The sequence below is a fragment of the Sceloporus occidentalis genome, unplaced genomic scaffold (genome assembly GCF_023333645.1).
Source record: "Sceloporus occidentalis isolate IW3139 unplaced genomic scaffold, rSceOcc1.0.p SCAF_7, whole genome shotgun sequence".
Lineage (NCBI taxonomy): Eukaryota > Metazoa > Chordata > Lepidosauria > Squamata > Phrynosomatidae > Sceloporus > Sceloporus occidentalis.
In genome coordinates, this window is record NW_028316987.1 from 61,083,496 (window position 1) to 61,104,524 (window position 21,029).

At 38.9% G+C, this 21,029-nt stretch overlaps 1 protein-coding gene across 5 annotated transcripts in view; it reads right to left on the bottom strand.

Moving 5' to 3' along the window:
• Positions 1-21,029, bottom strand: part of HDAC9 (histone deacetylase 9) — a 266,320-nt gene that overhangs the window by 108,752 nt on the left and 136,539 nt on the right. For all 5 annotated transcript variants that reach the window (XM_089533110.1, XM_089533111.1, XM_089533109.1 and 2 more), the window contains exon 2: positions 2,590-2,652. In XM_089533110.1, the coding sequence (XP_089389236.1) occupies positions 2,590-2,652 (63 nt within the window). The remainder of the gene's footprint in view (positions 1-2,589; positions 2,653-21,029) is intronic.

Genomic DNA, 21,029 nt, shown 5'->3' on the forward strand with positions numbered 1-21,029 from the left:
TCTTCCCAGTCATACTTGTCTTGCCTCCCCAATATCCTGTTTGTGCCCACTTCCCTGTCATCACCTTTCTTTCTTGGACCTTCTAGTCTTTTGATGCATTGTGTCTCCTTTACTCTTACTATAATAAGACTTCTTAAAATATCTGATTCCATTGGATACTAAAGACTGAGATTTTTTTCTTCCACAGGGAGTGATGGGATGGCTATTAAAACATGGAAATAGCAGCCCTTGGGCTTTAAATCCATTATCCTGATAGACATTTTTTTACAGCTGGTAATACACACAGATTAGCACTGGCAAGTCTTTTAGTATGGGTACTCCTGTACCTTTATATATCAGAAAGATGGGATTTCATAAGATGCCACTTCTCATGGCAGGGGGTTGGACTATAGTCATTCCTACTTTTTCACAGGGGATCCATTCCAGACCCCCTCGCAAAAATTGAGTTTTGCTTATATTCAAGCCACCTTGGCTTGAATATACGCACGGGTGCACACCCCATTCATTCTTCCTCTATTCATCCCTTGCACATAAGCAAGGGATGCGAGTCCAAAGACCACAAGAACAGAGGGAGGACTGTACACTGCCCTTGTTGTTTCTTCCAACTCTGTGATTATATGTCTTGGTGCTGAATAGGTTTGAAAAACTGGACTTTCCTGTATCTACTGATACCAAACTTATTGTGCAAGCTCATGAATGTCTTGTCAGAGCTAAGTGCCACTGTGGTCAATGGCCTATACTCCTAGGAAAGTGAGAATAGTATTTCAGCCCTAATCTCTAAAGGTTAGCTATTCACAAAAGGGAATATTGTCAGATTTTTCTCAGCCCATGATAACCCAAGTCAGATCAACAAGTACACCTACTCTACAAAATAAAAAGTCTCCGAGAAAGAAATTTGACTTTGGTAAGATCACCTCACCCAATACACATCACTTTTGCAGTTGAGAAGGGACATATGTCTTCCCAGTGTACTTGCAATCAGTATACTTGCAATGGTCCAAGTGTCTCTTGTATATATATATATATATACACACAAAAAAGATTTCCAGAGCAACACAAATTGTATGTGTTCTAAAAGAAGCATAGCAGGCAGAAATTGAGTTATAACTTTTTCCCCAAACATGGAGATGCAATGATGAGCAAAGGTTCAGTTGCTGGTCTCTACCAATTGTCCATTCATTTTATATGCTTTTTTTTTTTTGAGGACAGCACAAATCACAATCTGAGCATGTAAAAACAAACTAATAGCCTTTCACAGTTTGTAAGACACCCTGATTCCTATAATTCTAGTTTAGAGTGCTCACTTGAACTTACCTGTGATTCAATATCACAGTATCCCTATAAAGCTGATGATCAACAAGTGCTGAGGACATTGCATCTGGATGTGGGCAGTGTATAGACACTGTCATGTGCAGTCTGTCAACCAAATTTTTCTTTCCCCCTCTCAGAAAATTATAGGTGCTCTCTGTACAAATTTTGAGTAAGACTATGAAACAAATCAGACATTTCAAATGAAGAGAAAACACAGAGTTTAAAATCAGTGAAGTTAAGGTATAGCATCGTTGGCTCAAGCACAGAGAGCCTTGCAAGACAACGCTGTACGCATGAAGGATTATACAATTCATTGATAGATCAACCTTTGTTATTTTTTTTACAAATTATGCAAACAAGCTGTCACAGAATCCAAGAAAACCTTCCAAATGTGAAGGTAATTTCAAAAATTCTGTAACTGCATCTTTAAAACACCTGTTCTCCAGACAGTTTTAGTGAATCATTGCATCCAACTTTCCCTTCAGTGTTCCCAAATATGTTTCAAGTAATAGATATGAACTATAAATCCAGTACATATAGATGTATTTGAGAATTATTTTACATGACACCACTGGGGAATCTGAAAAATATGTTAGCAAAAACCTTTCATTATGTGAAACTTCCAGAGTTACCATTGTAACAAAGCAATGACACAAAATAAATTCTCCCTTACCATTCTGTGCTTGTGTCTGTTGATAAATTCAATTGAAAATGGATTCAGAAAGACCTTCTGAGCATAAGGGGGTCTGATCTTGTTCATGCAAAGGAAACTAGGTACCTGTTTCTAAACCATACTAAACTGCACTGATTTCTATGGTTCTTTAACACTGGACTACTACAAATCTACTCAGACATAAGTCTGATTCTGTTCAATGGGACTTGCTTCCCCATAAGAAAATAAAGGATTATAGCCTAGTTAAGAATGTAACCTATGAGGATTACTTCCAAATTGACAGGGTTCCAGGCTGTAAGCATATTATAATTCTGTAAGCATTCTTCAAACCCGACATAAACAAGACAGGGAAACACAACAAGGGATATGCAAATTACTTTTTTTCCTGCTTAGAAATCAGTATTCTCACAAGGGAAGAAAATATAAAGCACAAAACAGCAGCAGCAACAGCAGAATAAATTGAAAAATACTAATTTCTGCAAAGCTTCTTTTCAGTGAACAAGAAACTGAATATAAATGAAAGGTGATAGATATTGAGCTTAACAACAAATGCTTAGTTTTGTCATACTTTTATATATGAAGCTTTTCTACATGAAGGCTCTTACCTGAGCTGATCATACTGTGCATTCTTTGCTGAGCCAAGAGCTGGTCACGTCCTGAAACTCCATCTGAGGAAAAACACGATTCACTCTCGTAAATTGTCTGCAGCATATTCCAATCAGTCTGCACTTCAGCTACATGAAGGATTCATCACCAACCGTTCAGAGGCGTTGGAAATGACCCCCATCTGGTTGTTTCCTCCTTCTCCTCCTCAGGAGGTATTTTTAAAAATAATAATTATAATAGTAATAATAATGACACCGCTTACTAAAATGGATTATGACTATACTCATAAGGTTTCTATAGAGAAACAAAAGCACTGGCTACAATGGAAATCCAGTCTTAAGACAATTCCATTCAGACGCAGATAAATAAACCATAGGAATATAACAGTGCTTCTATCTGAGTAATAAAAGATTTTATTATGCACCTCTCTTGTTGGGTTAGCTGTGTACTGGAGCCAAAGAGCAGGTGGAGGGAGGCTATATTTCTCCCCCAGGTTATTCTCGGGAGTCCAGCAAGAGAAATAAAACCACTTAAAAACAAAAACAAGCAAGCACAGTTTCTAGGGACTTGACTCCCCAGGGGTTTAAGTTTCAATTGCTCCCAACCCTGACATGTGTCTCTGTCTCCAGGTCCTCTTCTTCCTCCGCCTCTTTCTTTGCCTGCCTGCCTGCCTGCCTCTCTTTCTCTCTGTGCAAAGTTGGCTGAAGCTAGTGAGATCTCATTTGCATACAGATCAACAACAGCATGGCCCACAGGCAACAGAAATAGAACAATGGCTAGCCTGAGCCAAAAATAGGTCAAGCATGGCCGGATGATTGGAGCCTGCATGAATGCATTTAAAAATACCTCAGCTAACCCAGCTGGCCAGTCTCTGTCTTTCAAAGCTGCAGGTCTCCAGTGTGATCCTTCAGATAAAGCGATTACCTTTGCCCAGTGCCAAACCTGCGCCTGCCTCTCTCTGTGTGTACTATTTGTGTATGTGTGTGTTTATACTACTCTCTCTCTCTCTCTCTCTCTCTCTCTCTCTGTTTATGCATGTGACGGAGACTGAGCAGTATTTTCATGGGTGTTTGACGTTCTTTCTCGCTCTCTCCTAATAGACTGTGGCTCATCTTTGACAAGGCAGCAAAAAGGGGAACAGATCTGTGCTGGTTCTAAAATAATACTGTGGAAGCTTCTACTCATAATGTGGTTTCTGCTTCACCCACGCGCAGCAAACCTGGACGTTCTATTTTTGTTGCCCGTTTCTCTGGCTACACTGCAGAAAGAGTTGGCTGGAGCACTACTATCTCTCTGCTGCCTTTCAGGTCTAAGACATACAAGTAATGAGGGAGGGAGAGAGGGATAGCTGAAAGCCATCACACCCCTGGGGAGAGAAAACTCATCCAGCAAGGAATTGCACTTTGATTTTGAAGTGTATTGTTTCCCCTTAATGTCAGTTTTCTACTGCAGCACAGCATGTTAAATGCTGCAAGCAACAATGCCTTCCATCTAACTGGGGAGAAGCACTAAACAATTTATACTGCAGAGGGCTCTAAATATAAAAGGAAGTGTTGACTTAAAATAGCTGCTTCCAGACTTGATTGCAATGTTTAAAGATCTAGGCATGTCTGTGCCTTGTCCTGCAATGCTATTTTTAAGGACAATTCATTGTTTATGATATACTGTAGGTAGATGCACAAAAACTAAGTAGGGATCCAAGCATAAATACATCATAGTACAAAACCAAGGATTTGTTAAAGTAAAAGCAGGGAGGCCAATTTGAATAAAACAAAATCCAGTACCTCATTTATTCTATATTTTCAAATGAGTTTCTAGCAGAACATTATTTCCTCCTTTTCATTTCCATACCCCTTAAATTAAACTTCCAAGATATCCATAAATAACATCCCAATTTGCTGACAGACCTCGACAGTAGGGTAGCCATGTGAAAAGGAGGACAAGGATCTTGTACACTTAATACTTATGTAGTGGAATTGAAAATCATAACTGTGTTAGTCTGGAAAATCAGTATGCAAAGGGATCTTATAGCACCTTTGAGACTAACTGAAAGAGAGAATGTGAAGTCGAAGACTTTCATGGCTGGCATCCATAGTTTTTTGTGGGTTTTTCGGGCTATGTGGCCATGTTCTAGAAGAGTTTCTTCCTGACGTTTCGCCAGCATCTGTGGCTGGCATCTTCAGAGACTGCTTGCCTGGAAAAAGTTGGGTGTATATATACTGTGTGTATATATACAGTACTTCCCAGGCTTACACAGTATATATACACCCAATTTTTTCCAGGCAAGCAGTCTCTGAAGATGCCAGCCACAAATGCTGGTGAAATGCCAGGAAGAAACTCTTCTAGAACATGGCCACAAACCCACAAAAAACTATGAAAGAGAGAAGTTGGTAGCATGAGCTTTCGTAGACTTGTCACTTCCCCATGCAGCTAAGGAAGTAGACTCAAACCTACGAAAGCTCATGCTACCAACTTCTCTCTTTCACATTGTCTCAAAGATGCTACAAGAATCCTTTGCATACTAATACTTATGTAGAAGAGGGCATTTCAGCAGGTGGGCATTGTCATGAAAATTATACTGTTGACATTCACTCTGTCATACAACTACTGAAGGCACAGCAACATACAGCCCTTTTAAGTTGCTGTGAAGTCAACTTCACCTTATGGCAACTCTATGAATGAGATTGCCATGCTCAGGTCTTAAAGGCCATGGCTTCTGTGCAGAGTAGCCTTAAAGGCTGACCTGGGGGATGAGTTGGGGTGTAGCGCCCATATGACACACACTCCGGCTCCACCCCAGGGTAGTGTGATGCTGTGCACTGCACAGCACAGGAGACAGCATCACAGCACTCCTCTGGTGCTGCATCCACATGACTTGTTGCCAGGAGCGGACCTTTGGCTATTCCCTGTGTCCCCCTTTACTTCAGAGGGTAGTTTTGCCAGGCCACCACTCCCCTGCAGCAGAATGATCTCAGGCAGAAGCTAGTATGGTGCCATATATATTAGTGGGGGAAAAAATCCTGTGTATGACATACCAGTAACAAATTAATAGTAATCAAGATGTCAAGGTATTAAACCAGGGAAGTAAGAACACAAAGTTGTTTTTAATTTTGTATTCTGTCTGCGCTTCGGTGCATTTTGTTAGCCGCCCTGATCATTCGGAAGGGCGGGGTATAAATAAAAATTTTATTTATTTATTTATTAAAGGGATCTTGTAGCACCTATCTGATTAATTGAAAGAAGTTTGTAGTATAAGCTTTCCTAGTCTGTGTCTCTGAATGCTTCTACCAGGGAATAAGAGTTAGACATCATTTGATGATTCAGCAGAACAGAAAGGGGACTTTAGCTTAAAGATTGAAGTAAACTGTGGGTGCATGAATGCAAGGGGAACACGATCACCACAATATATGAGACTATAGAACATATTCCCTGTTTACATGGCATAGATTAACGTAAGTGGCTTCACTTAGCAGTATCCAATGACCATGACAGCTGGCTAACTGTGGGAATCAGAGTAAAAAAAGTCTCTTTTGAAATCCTGGCCCTAACCCATTTCTTAAACTAAAAGGGTGTGTTTTTAAATAATAATAATAATAATAATAATAATAATAATACAGTATCCCTTAATAAATAATATGGAAAGGAAAATTTTTCCAGGGTGACAGTGTGAACATTGGGCTTACACAATTCTGTCTATATAAAGTCTGTAGAATCATTATTTAGTATTAGTTAATAGGACAGATTCCTATAAATAAAGCTCTACTGTTTACTAGCTTCTTCCCCAGCATGGGTGATTACAAATCAATATGAAACACAGCAAAGTGACAAAATGCTATGGATCACTCTTTCTAGTGACGTCAAGACAATTTGAAATGTCACTGTGTCCTCTGCCTGGATATGAACACTACATAATCACTGTATTCCTTTGTGAAACACAGGAAAATTACAAACTGCAGTCACCCATAATGGGCACAATTCAATGGAAAGTTCTGCATCCGCCAAAGTAAAATTTAATACAGCAGAATGTATAGCTCTTTTACATTCAAGTTGGACTTTCATAGTAAATCTGTCTTACTGTTCTGTGCCTTTTGATCAGTACAATCATGTAGCTTAATGTATTATTTAATAGTTCTATTATAGGGGTGAAACAGATGGGCAAAATAAAGAAGTTTCCAGCCGCTTTGGGACTTTTAGACCACGCATGCCTCAAAAGCAGTTCTCCAAGACTAAAAACCAGAGCAAAAAGAAGGTGGGAAAGTCTGACTCAAGGCAGAAAGTGTGCACCTTTGCTGCTGCATATAAATGTTGTGACATCAGTGCGGGGTTATGGCAAAGCATCGAAATGAAAGTGCGACAACTCCAAACAGCCCAACAGGAGGGCATGGGGTGAAGGAGACATATATGGGGGGGGGGGGGCTCCATGATTGTGCTTTGCCAATGTATCACTCACACACCAATGTCCTGTACTGGCAGAGCATTGCACCTGGGACTGCGTAGACCAGTTAGAGGGGCAGCCATCTAATGGAATGGAATTTGGGTGGATGTGGGAGGTATTTGTAGGTTGCACACGGTGTGTTTGTGCAATAGTGAACATGTATGTTGGAGAAGCAACAAAAAAAATTACCCATGCTTATTCACCCACCCCTCCTTGGAAGTGGGCCATGCAGGTGGCAGGGTTTCAACCCTATTTTGGAAAAAGCAGGACCAAACTACTTTTTCCTGTGCATCTGTTACAGCCCCATAGCCTTTGTTGTTATGTGCCTTCATATCAACTCTGATTTAAGGCAACTCTATAGGATTTTCTTGGCAGGATTTATTCAGAGGGGATTTTACACATTTTCCTCTTATAGCAAGGGTGGTTTACTATAAAAATAGATAAGATAAGATTAACACTTGAAGATAATAAAACAGTAAGATATTAAAATCAATAAAAAACAGTTCAATCAAGGTTTGGGGCAGTGTTAACAAAATACAGGAAACAAGTAAGTCTTCAGTTGTTGGTGGAAATGTCCCAACACTGTTAGTCTACATAGTCTGAAGGGAATGATCCTTCCATAGGTTTCCCCCCAGCAAAATAAAATAAAAAATAAATCATCCTCTCTACAGCAATTGACGCCTCATTAAGTAAGCAGAGTTGCTCCTCACCGAGAATGAAGTCTTCAGTGGTCCATATAGGAGAAGGTGGCTTCTCAGATAACCCTCTATAATATAATATGGCCCTCCAGAAGTAATACCTTGAATGTTATGTGGTATCTAATTGTCTGTATGGGCAGATTAACCAGTACAGAAGTTAAACCTGTGCAGTAAGAAGTCTCACTAAGCAATTTATCATATTTTACACAAACTGTAGCCTTAAAACCAAGATTATTCATATAAAGGAAGTATCAACTTAAATTAATCCAGTCTTGAGTCTACTAATATGTGGATCACATTGTTAAATACCCTATATTGTTATCTGTCCACCTTCTTCAAAGAATGCTAAGATCGGAGAAGCCTGAGTCAAAGAACAGGGATGAAGTAGTCTCAAACCAGTTGCTGCCAGGAGCTGGATGATTCTGGCTCCTTTTTGATCCAGTCTAAAGGATCGGATCGTGGCATCTGAACAGTTTCCAGCTGCTTTGGGTGTGTGCATCATTTGAATGCCACACCCTCACTGTGTCCAAAAGCCACTTTATTTGGTCTGTGTGTTTCGGGCCATAGAGGACATCTGGAACCTCAAATTCCAGAAAAGAATATTTCATCAATATCTCCTAAAATAACATTTGATGAATATCTCTTTTTACAACTTAAGTTTTCCAAACTTGTAGGCTTTCCAAACTTGTAAGGGACATGAGAAATTCATTCATAAGTTTCCTGGCACATTTTGTGCATGATTATCCTTGAACCTAACACATAGATTCTTGATTGAAGGAAGATTATTTTTTAGCAAAGGAAGATTTTGACTATCTAGCAATATTTACATGTAAACTTAGCCACAAAATTTACTGGGTAGTTTTCAGCAGGTTCAGCTTATCATATGTTTATTGTGAGAATAAAATAGCATAAGACTGTAGCTTAAACTGCTCAGCATCCTTAGAGCAGAACAAGAAAAAAATACCAGCAACCAACATTACAAAATGACCAATAACCTTGGCTTGTAATCAAACCTGAACTAGGGGTTTGGAGTCCAGAACTGGGAAGAAGGCAATGTTGTAAACAGTTCAGAAACATATTGTGTTCCTTAAGGATATCTGAGCCCTGGAAATTTTCTGCATCATTTGACCTGCTAGGATAATTACTAACCTGCTGTTATCACCTCCCCCTTTCACACTGAAATACATCAAGATATTTTTATCTTTGAGAAATTTGTGGCTGGTTTGCATGATTCGTTTGCTCTGAGGAGGAAAAAATAACATGATGCAAAAATAATAGTACCGTACTCAATTGTTCCAAAGTTGAGCAAAAGTACCTTGCGTTTTTATAACAGGTGAACAAATGTAGCAGACAAAGTAAGCTCAACAGCTATGTAGGGGGAATGACATCATGAAAAAGTGTTCCCTCCACACAAGACAAAGCTTCTAACTTCTTGCTCTATTTGTCAGTATGATCTGAACTGGAATTGCTGTATTTCTTATAGCTGGAGCACAGATTGTAAAGTTGATGTTGCTGCACCTCAGAAATAATACTGATGGGAGTAGATGGTGGGAAAGGATTGAGATGATTAGGTCAACTCTCCTCTATGAAAAAAAATCATAAAATTTCAAGCCTCTTATCTTAGAGAGGAAAAGCCAATCATAGTAATGGGGTATGCAATGATATATGCTGTGAAGAAAATAGACGAGGAAAGGTTTTTCTGTCCCTTTCATAATTCTTGAATCTGGGGTGATGCAATGACCCCAAGATGTGAATTCAGGACATATTAAAGGGAGCACTTCTTCATACAGCACACATAATGAAACTATGGACTAACATGCCGACCACCAATTGGTCAGCTATACAAAAAGATTAGACAAGTTCATAGAAGATAACACTAACATTTACTAGTCATGATGGCTATATGTTATATCCAGTACTATAGTTAGTATGTCTCTGAATACCAATTAGGGACAAAAGAAACGGTCTTACATTGTATTAGACCATTCAGCCTAGTATTGTAGAGAAGCTCTTCAGGGCTTTAGGCAGATGTTTTCCAGCCATTCCAGGAGAGGCCAGGAATTGAACATGCAACTTTCTGTCCAAAGCACATACTCTACCACTGATTTCAGGTTTCTCTCTGAACTAGGGTGCATGATGTCTTGATTTCTCACTGGCATCTGATTGGTCACTATGAATAGTGTGGTGATCTAGAAGATCAGGGCCTGAATTCTCAAAAATTTTCTCCTCCTTGAAAAGAAGTGATTTGAATGTCAAGATAACCTATCCCAAAATTGGACAGCCATTACAATATTTTTTTTCTTTTTGCATACTGGAAGGTGTGTGGGTGTGAGTGAGAAAAAAAGTTTAACTTTGGAAAAAATAAGTTTTCTGTGCAAAAAAGTGTGCAGAATACTTGATTTTGTGCAAAACAAAACAAAACAAAACACCTTGCTGGATCTTTGCAGTAAAAAAAAAATTCTGGGTTTTTTTTTTGCAAAAAATGCTGGCATTGGACAAAACCATTTTTGAATGCAAACATTTTTAACAATATTTGAAAGAAATTCTCAAAAAGTGCACTCTTGCTCAGTGATGATAAAAGTTTTAAAACTGCATTCTATCATATGTGATAGCATGAAATAAGTGAAGATTTATATTCTCATTCTTTTATATATATATATAAGAATATCTTATATACTTATATTTTCATTCTTATATATCAGCAGACCAACTGACAGAAAACCCTACACAGAAATTCCCAGTATTCCCAACAAAGAAGCAAAGAAAGCTTCAGGAAAGAGATCCTTGCATCGTCCCTTACACTGAGCAAAAATCAGCTAAGAATGGCTTATGGGGATGCTTTGCAGCTCCACCATCCCTTGGCAACAATGGGGAGTTTGAATCCAGTTACTAGCCCAACAAGAGTAGATCAAATGAAATTTATTCAAGCCCTTTACTTATTTTTTTGAAATGCTAGGATGTGTTTTCGGCCTTTTTTCTTTTTTAAAAAAATCTTCTTCTGGATCCCTTTTTGAATGAAATAGGAGAATGTTTGTTATCCATCAAGCTTGCTACTCTCCACACTCACAATATAAAACAAAATATAATTAATGTGAAACATCATTTGCTCAAAAGGCCGACGCTGAAAAGCTCATCTCTATAACTGGCTTTATGACAAATTAAACAACAATAAATGTAAAAGTACCACAAGACTATACATATTACCTGAGCATGCAATGTTCAGGATTTATAAGTGTCATACAACCAAGAAAGTGGACTTTTACAAACTGAAATAATTGCTAGATTTATTAACAGATGAACACCTTGGGGTAATGGAAGATGTATACATTTGACAAGTCACACCAAGTGTGTATTGTTGCTTTCACCTCTAGCAGCTCCCTTGCTGAGCTCTGTGACATGCTGTTAAGGATGCAAAGAACACTAGCTATAATATGTATTACACAGTACCTCATGAATGTTTCCCTTTCCACAGATGATAAATATTAAAATAATTATCTTCTCCCTTTTAAAAAGAGGATTTCAAGATTCTAAATACAGTGTACCCTTGTTATCTGCTGGGGTTTGGTTCCAGGGACCCTCGTGAATAACAAAATCCGTGTAAGCTCAAGTCCCATTAAATACAATGACATAGCAAAATGGTGTTCCTTATATAAAATGGAAAAATCAAGGTTTGATACTTGAAATTTATACTTTTAAAAAATATTTTCAAGCCATGGATGCTTGAATCCGTGTATTAAAAAATCAGTGTATAAGGAGGGCCAACTGTACTAAACAGTGATCTCTTCAGTTCAGCTGTAGAATGGAGTCTATGGTTTTTAAAAAATATAGACAATATATGAGCACATCAATAGGGTCAAATACCTCTGAAACCACACCTAGATATTGGAAAACTCTGATGATCCACATACAGCAGGTAGGTAAAGTGCAGCCTGAGGCTGAGCCCCCTAGGCCTGTTTTAGTGGCCCCCATGGTTTTGGGGGTTTGCTCTGAAATGCCCCAAAATGCTCTCTAGGGGGTGGGGAGGGCTTGGAAGGCCCCAAAACATATCTCTATGCCCCCCAGAGGACATCTAGGGGCAAAAAGTGATTTGTTTATTTTTTTTGTCGGAGTAGGTGCAGTGGGGGTTGCAACACTCCACATTCTCCTGAAAGGTTAATGTGCTTCCCTAGTCATTCCCCATTGCCCACCCCAATGTATAGACCTACTGTGTAAACCCTGCCGGCCACACCTTGTATCAAGTGAAACCTCCAGATTGCTTTTAAGGACAGCCCCACATCAGCAATTTACAACCATTTATTCTGAAGGAGACGAGAGTATGAATTGCAGAAGCTCTGGTTTCAGACAATAATTTTTAACACTGTAAACTATGTAGCCAGTGATTGTCCCTCACTGTCCAATCATTGTCTCCTGTCTCAACTTATAAAGTATATATCACTTTGTAAGGTGCTTGTATTTCTATCCAACATTCAGATCATGATTTTCTACCTTTTAACTAATGCCTGTTTCATAGTTTGATATAGCTTTATTCCCCCATCTTCCCCCACAGATGTATGGTGTACTTTATGGATGGTCCCTGAGCCCAAGAATGTTGACCCCAGTGAAATGAGCTGCTGTTCTAGTGAAGGGACTTACATTGTATGTCTTTATTTGGGAGGCGTTGTTATATACTTAGTCACTAGGTAGTACTGAACTAAGTTCCATTTGGGGAATGTCAGGTGTTTCTTGTTTCTGTTCTTGTTTAAAAGGTATAATAAAGTTCTTGTCTAGCTTCCTGACTGGTGAGTCCTCTAAGCCTTCCTTGGGTGTAAAGAATTATTAAGCCACTGCTACTCCCCTCCTCCCCATATACACACATTTTTCTCTATTTCCCATAATTCCTTCTAACAGAACTTGTGTTATGAGAATGCAGTTTGCTTCTATGTAACTCCCAGAGATGAATATATATAGTTCCCAACTACAGACTAGTTCCAAAACTGCAGTAAAATTTGTTCCACAGGGCAAGTTAGACCAGCTGAGAATATATTTATATGTGAGAATAGAAATAAATATTAATTCTTTTGTGAAAGGTTATAAATAAATATCCCTGAATAGTAAAGCTCCAAGATCCAAGTGTTTTATTGTGCCACCTGGAGACAAGAGCTGACAAGGTAATTGTTAGTTTCTTTCTAAATCTACCACAATAAAGGAGTCTATTATGGAGAGCTGGTGCATTGCCTGTTGCTGCTTCAGCTGCTAATGAAGCCTCTAAAGGCAAAATTTATTGTAATAGTATCATGGCAGGAATTCATTGCTCATTCGTTGCTCATGGAACTTTTCAGCAAGCCAAAACATTTGTGGTATTAAAAAATCTAACAAAAATTTCAGAGTAAAAATTGTTGAGGAAAAAATTGGAGTAGAACAGCTTCTTTTATCTCTAACATTCAGCATGTTTCCCCCTCCACCACCACCATTGTGGAATGACAAATCTCATTTGTTCACACTATTTTGCTTTGCTAAGGCTGCATCTGCACTGCAGAAATAATTCAGTTTGACACCACTTTAAGTGCCATGGCTCAGTGCTATGGAATACTAGGCCTAGTGCACACGGGCAGGAAGCGGCGTGGTGGCACCGATTCTAGGGCTCTGGAGGGTGCAGCAACCGCATGCTCCAGAACCCTAGAACATGCCACCACTGCCGCCATCATGCTGGCCTCCCGTCCATACGGGGGCCGCCATGATTACGTACGTGATGTGTAGCGTCCGCACATCACGCACAGGAAGCGGTATCATAGGGCTGTGTTGCATAGGGCTGCATACCGTTCTCACGGGGTTTGGCTGCTCCAGGAACCATATGTAGCAAAGAGGGGTGGTGTTTCACCACCTGTATGTACAGCCCCTTAATATTCTAAAAACTATTGCCAGTCCCATCCAGAGTAGAGCCATTGAATCAACTGGGTTTACTGTTTGATTCAATGACTCATGACTCACCATTCAACCATTGATTCAGTGGGTCTACTCTAGTTGAGATTAACTAACAGGATCCAAGCCATCTGATTTATTTGCCTATTCAAATGGACGGTCTCTAGACTGGATTTTCAGGAAATGCATTAATATCACTTGGTGTATTCATACTACATTTATAGCACTTTAATAAGACTTTAAATACACTGGATCTCTTTTATGGAATTCTGGAATCTGTAGTTTCATGAGGTACTGCAAGAGAGCTCCAAAGGAATAGTGTAAGGGAGATATACTATTATAGCAGTGCTGGTGCTGGTTCCTGGCACAGGAGCAGGGGAGCCTGTCAGTTTCTCACATAAGATATGCTGAGAAGCACTGCACAAGAAGATTCTAAAGACCTCAATGGGTTACAGATCCCAGGATTCCATAGGACGAATACGCTCACTATCATGCTGTTCCAGGCAATTTAAACCTTTCTTTTGAAAGAAAGAGGTTTGTGCTGTAGAAAATTTTCATTTTTCACCTTTGTGGAATATGGTACAGCTAAAGTTAATGCCATTTGGATTGAAAACACCAGGATTCCAGGGAGCAAAAGACAGAATACATCTGCACTGAAATCTGCATAAAAGCAAAGGTAAAATTGAAAACAAAAGATAATTAAATCCAGAATGAAAACAAAAGAATTTGCGCAATGGGGTAATTTCAGCTTCTGATGGGCCCAGAAATCAGTTTCCTGAATAAAAGAGCCAGAAATACCTCTCCTAGCATCATTGCCTAAGTGCCTTCAAGTAATATTATTGAGTCTATTAGTGTTGGATCCATTCATGTTGAGTCCACTTGTGTTGACACTGCACTTCTGAGGGGAACCTTGTTCATGGACTGGAATCCACGGCACGACATAAATAATCATTTGTCTATCAGACAGATCCATATTTCATACAAAATTAAATTCAAAATAAAAAAGAACTTTGGAGGAAAAGGAACAGGAGCAGTATTACACAAATGAGTAGGGATAAATGTCAGTGCAAACTGTCTTGATTCCTTCGGAACAATATATCTCTGTTCTATCACAACAAAAACGAGCTCTGAAATTAACTCAGTAGCTCCATCTGGATCTATGACTGCAGTTCCCTACTAGCTTTATAATCTCAAGGTACACAATGATTTTCAAAAGATTTATACTGATAAATTTAGGGGAAGCAGCTTCTCAGACAGTCTTACAGAGGAGGGAGACACAGGGCACATGGAACATTAAAGTTCAAAACATTTATGAAATTGCTTCCTGCATGGCAGGGAGTTGGACTGGAAGGCCCTTGGAGTCATCTCCAACTGTAGGACTCTGTTGTTATTATAACCTTTCTTTAAAATAGTGTAATCTGCTCCATTAGCTTTTTATAAAAATCTGCCACAATTAATATAGCTATATAAGGCCTAAAGCAGACAGGCCAAATAAAGTGGCTTCTAACCACTGCGGGGGTGGGGCATGAGGACAATGCGTGTCCTCAGAGAGGCCAGAAGCCGCTCTGAGGCCACCAGAAAAAGAAGCAGGGAAAGTCTGCTCTTTGCTGGCGGATGCTATGGGACTGTGGTGGCGGCCTGCTCTGAGAGTCGGCCCTGAAGTTGCTGTGGCCCCAGGCTGCTCAGGGCTTGACTGAAGCTGGAACAGCCAGAGGCCACTCCAAGCTGCCATTCTGTTTAACTGCATAGTCTTGGTTTTTATGGTATTGGGTTCTTTTGCATTTCTGTCCTTATGTGATCAATGTATGTTTGATAATCTTTTTATATATTTTGCTTGATATGTTTGTTGTATTTTTGTGATTGTTACTGAGTGGTGGCTCAAGTGGTTACAACGCCAACTCTGCTGACTGCAAGATTGGCATGTTGGCAGTTTGGGTGTCGCCTAATGAGGTGAGCTCCCATCACTAGTCCAAGCTTCTGCAACCTAGCAGTTTAAAAGCATGCAAATACAAGTAGATAAATAGGTACCACTCTTGTGGGAAGGTAAACAGTGTTCTGTGCAGTCATGCTGGCCACATTAGTCTCTGACAATGCTGGCTCTTCAGCTTAATAATGGAGATGAGCACTGCCTCCTATGGTCGGACACAACTTGACAACCTTGTCAAAGGGGAATATCTTTACCTTTACCTATTACCATTTGTGCAATGCCTAATGTGGACAATTTGGTACCAACATCTTCATAATTTATTATTGATATCTTGCCTTTGCCCCCAAGACAAGGAAGCTAACTATGCTAGTGGGGCTTCTGCTCCACTAGCATTCAATGGGATCTTGACAGTTGTATGCATTTCTAATAAAATATGGTATGGAATTGTCATATTAATAGTGCTATGGAAGGGAAGGTTATTAAATTCTTACCATACTACACCAAACAATACCACACCATGCCATTGCCTACCTAAAAGTGATCAAATTTGGCTTTCATAAATTCCAGAAAACATGCAAAGTTCTCCTGTATTTCTCCTTGGAGAGATGTGCAAGTTTCAAAATGCAACACACACGTCTTGTGACAAAGGACATGAGGAGGCAAGTCACACAAATTCTTCCTCTGGACACTAAAGTAGCAGTGAGGAAAATATCTATTAACAGTTATTCATCCAGCTTCCACTTTCTCTTAACACTCTTCAGCTCAGATTAGTTATCCTGAACTCAAGCAACATCAAACAAAAGACTGGGTGCTTTGAAGATGAAGCATAAGTGTAAGCACTCTAGGTACGACACCCATCTCAAGAACTATTTTTGTGGTCAGGGAAGGTCCATAATTTCTGCAGGCAGAAGGTCCCAGATGCAATCTCAGCATGTCCAGATGGGACTGAAAAAGAGGCACGGCCAGTCAGAAAAGCTAGATATGAGCTAGATATGAACCAATAGTTTGACATCGTAATAAAGAAACTTCATATATTCTGTTTGCACTTCCTTGGAAAAAAAAACAGGTCAATCTTAACTTCTACTCCTCTTCTTTAGTAACGAACAATTGTATTTGGATGAAAGCAACAGTATTTAGGGCTTTGGTTACCAACTGCTTAGAAGGCAGATCAACATCTGTGTTTACAAGCCAGAGGACAATTTTTTCATCTGTAAACACAGTTGTTTGTTATGAAATGTAGGGACATTTCCATTGTGTATAAAAGTATTCAGTCAAATACCCTACAGGGTTTGAAAGCAAATATTTATGAAGTTCATCACAGAGAAAAACATTGATGTGTATACCAAAGTCTGCATTTTCAAAGAGTAATGTTTAAGTATACAGGGATGATCAAAAATGACATGCTCAACTGCCTGTGTTAAGTTGTGTTGTTATTTTAATATACCTCTTTATATGGAAAACAAATGAAGAATGAGAATAAAGAAAAGAAAGCCAGTTTGCCTTAAATGCATTTACACTGCTGTTTAGAAGATATGATTAAAGCATGATTATGTGATTCAGTATACAACATAGCAAACATATCTATACAGAAATCTCTCTTTTGCCTGATATTTTTAGACTGAGAGGCAAGGTCCAAATCAGAGGGGGCCTCCCCCATGGTTCCCTTCTAGAACTGCATAGGTAGAACTATATAGGTGGAAGGAAATAGTGAAATCTATGTACTATACCCCAAATTTGCTTTTCACATATGACTTCAATAACTTCTGTCAGTAATTTTGCATCTACCAACAGTGGTGACACCAAAGAAAACTGTATGTACTTCTAAGTGCAGACATGTGAAGGCTGGAGGAGGTTATTTAATGCAGAGCTCTGAAAAGTTACTTTTAGGACTATAGTTCCCAGAATCCCACAGCCAGCATAGGCCGGGGGATGTGTGGAGCTGCAATCAAAGCATTTGAATAACATTTCCAAGTTCAGATCAATGTTAAGTGCCAGGCATTATGCTTATACTCAGAGACATTCATAATGATTTAACATTACCAAGCTGACCACAACATTTTAAACAGAATGTTCTTCTTTTAAAAGTATGAAGGAAAAGTGAATATAAGAAATAAAAAGTGTTTCAAAAACTACTCAACACCTGTCCTGTCACCATCTCAGGTTCACTGGATGGGTACAAATGTCTATGGAAGTGTGTTAAAGGCCACACTTCCCCGTATGCAATGCATGAACAAAATGATGCTTTTTAAAAGTGTTAAAAGATGTTAAGTGCGTATTATTGGGACAGACGCTGATGTGCTTTTCAATTGTTATATTACATTCTGAGGCTGATTCACTTTATCTTTTATTGGTTCTACTTTGCCAGGGGAAAAACATGTCCATTAATGGGATGACATTGCCAGTATCCTACTTTACTTCCATCATTTCATCATAAGAAAACTCATTACATATACATTGCAGAACTGAGAAAGTGGCAGTGTCTCCACAATAGAATCTGCTCCTCCTTATCACCATGGGATTTGCCTGTCAATTGATTAACAAAAGCTTGGAAAATCTTTACCTGCATTGTGGTGAACTCAGCTGAAATCAAGCTATGGAGATGAAGGACATGGGCCAGGAATGGTCACTTAGACACCAGATCTCTTTCTTTTTCCTACTGCTTCTTCTCCTTCAGACCTAGGATAGGCTGAATGAGGGCAAGAAACACAGGACTCTTCCTGTGTCATGGTCCTCATAGTGACAGGAGTAAGGAAACATACTTCACATTCTTTCTGTTGAGACCCCTGTCAAAATAGGCTATGATTCCTCTACATTTAAGTTATTTGCTATTCTGCTATGCATTATGATGTCAACTCTTCCTATGGTAACTATGAATCCTCTAATAACACTCATATGTGGTATAGTGTAGTGTTTAGTGACTCCTGCAGTAATTAAGAGTAATTAAGAGAAGACTTGAGAAAGCATGCAACAAGTAAAAATAAAAAGCACATTATTATGATACATTATGACATTTAGAACATAACAATAGGAATTACTTTTGCTTTTATATAGCATCTTCAGTTCTGTTCAATCATTCATTTTATTCATTTCACTTCTAGCGAAAAACAATAGGGAATGAGCAGAAAGAGAGTGCAAGATAAACAACTTAACCTCATAAAATCAAGTGTTGGCAACATTTTAGTGAAACATTTCTGCATAACATAGACCTCAGCACATAAAACAACGGCATAAGCTTTTCCACTTTATTAACAATTCAGTAAGACTGAACAGTAAGCAAAGTAGAAATATGAGTTCTCTTTAACATTCCAAAACAGCACAGCCATTTTCCTTTAAAAATATATATACAAAACTAAGAAATACAGATCTTATTTAGCTATGTCATAAAAAACTAAGACTGTGGTGCAGAGACTCCAATTTCACATCAGCATGTCATAAATGCAGATACTATTTGAATTTCTTTGGCCAGTGGCTTCATTCTATGGGTGCTCAGTGTCTTTTTGAGATAATGCTCGACTCAGGCTTTCATCCTTCCGAGGTCGCTAAAATGAGTACCCAGACTGTTGGGGGCAAATTAGCTTACTTGCTAATTAGCTTACTTGCTGTTCACCGCTATGATCTTTGGAATAGCGGTATATAAATAAAACAAATTATTATTATTATTATTATTATTATTATTATATCTCATGCAAGGTATAAAAAATACCAGGGTAGAAGTGCTGCTTTTTCTTTTCTTTTTTCTTTTTGGAGCTCTGTGGGCTTTGCTGATTGGAATCGCATCTATCAGCATGAAGCTAGTATTCTGGCTTCTCCTCTGGCTTGTTGCTGCTGCTACTCTATAAAGTGAACTTTGAACATGAGGCTTTAAGAAACAATGTCTCCTCTGCAACCACTCCATTTCATCCAGTTCCAGCAGTGGCCTCCTACCATTTGCAATTACTAGGTAGGCAAGTTGGTGTTGTGAAATGGTCTGCTTCTTCTTTTGAGGAACTTAACTGTCTTCTCAGGCCTAGTTAAGTGCAGGGAACAGGTATAGGGCCCAATCAATCAGTGGCAAATTCTACTTGGATAGCTGGTTGTCTTTGTCATATCACTGACTATGAATATGAAACATGTCATTTGGCACTACAACTTCACCCGAAGATGAAAAAGGAAAGAAGGCAGGATCTAACCATGTCATTGCAAACACACTTCTAGATGTACTCCACTTTAAAGTCTGGTATGCCTTGTGTTTCTGGAGGATAAAGTTCTTTCTCATTCACTGAGTTTCTTGATATTCCTAACTTCCACCAAATAGCCAAATCCTTGAAAACATACAGATCAACTTGTCCACTACTAGATTGACTGCTCCTGCTGTCTGAATTGCTAGAGCAAAATGTCAACAGTGTGTTAACCACTGGGATTCTAGGTATAATATTCTTGAACTTTTCTTGATTTGCTACCGGTGAGTCAAAAAGAAATATTTACATTTGGTAGGTATGCTTGTCACATTTGATGTACTGCTCTTATGTTGAGAAGAATTTCATGAAACCATTTCCTATAGAGGTTCAGCAAATGGGAGGCCTATTAAAATGGTCTGACCTCAGAGACTAATTGATTCTGATGGATTTCCAAGGGCATTGGGGCATTTAACAGTGAGAAATTCTCCATAGTTGGTGTTGCTGCACATCTCTTAGTCATGTTCTGGAATGTAGAACTACCTCAGGTCTTTGACATTGTGTGTACAAATTTTTCCTCACTTTTCCCAGACATCCAGAATCAATTAATCAGCAAGGCCAATGTCCATGTGACTGGGGAATTCTGGGAGTTAAGTTGTGAAACAATACTTTTTCAAGCCTTAAGACATGCAATTCCTTGGTATAATATCTGAGTTGTGAGCAATGAACCAAGTGGAACAACTACAATGCAATGGAGAAAAACATGTTGAAGGAGTTTAAGCCCATTTTCCTTTGTGATAGTGATGGTGTAAAATAATGAGGTTTGACTGAGACTGCATCCAAACTGAAGAAATAATCCATTTTGACACCACTTTAACTGTCATAGCTCAATGCTATGGAATTCTGGGAATTGTAGTTTGTTGTAGTTCCAGAGCTCTCTAACAGAGAATGCTAAATGTATCAAAAAATTACAATTCCTAGAATACTATAGCATTGAGACATGGCAGTTAAAGTGGTGTCAAACTGAATTATTTCTGTTGTGCAGATGCAGTCTGTGACTGACTTTGAGAAAGCTGGTTGTTCTTTATATCTCTTTATCCATGAAAATGTCTTCCTGATTTAGTTCTGGTGTGAAGTTCTATGAATGATGATAACATCTATAGAGTTTCTTATGAAAAGAAGGCAGCTCCTTCCAAAACATTGATTGAAAGACTATCTGTGTAAACTGTGTAACACCATCATCTAGTAGCGATCTTGGTTTTCTTCATCTACATCAAAGAACAATCAGTCTCTTGATTGAAGAGAAACTCTCCAAAGGCAAGCCTTT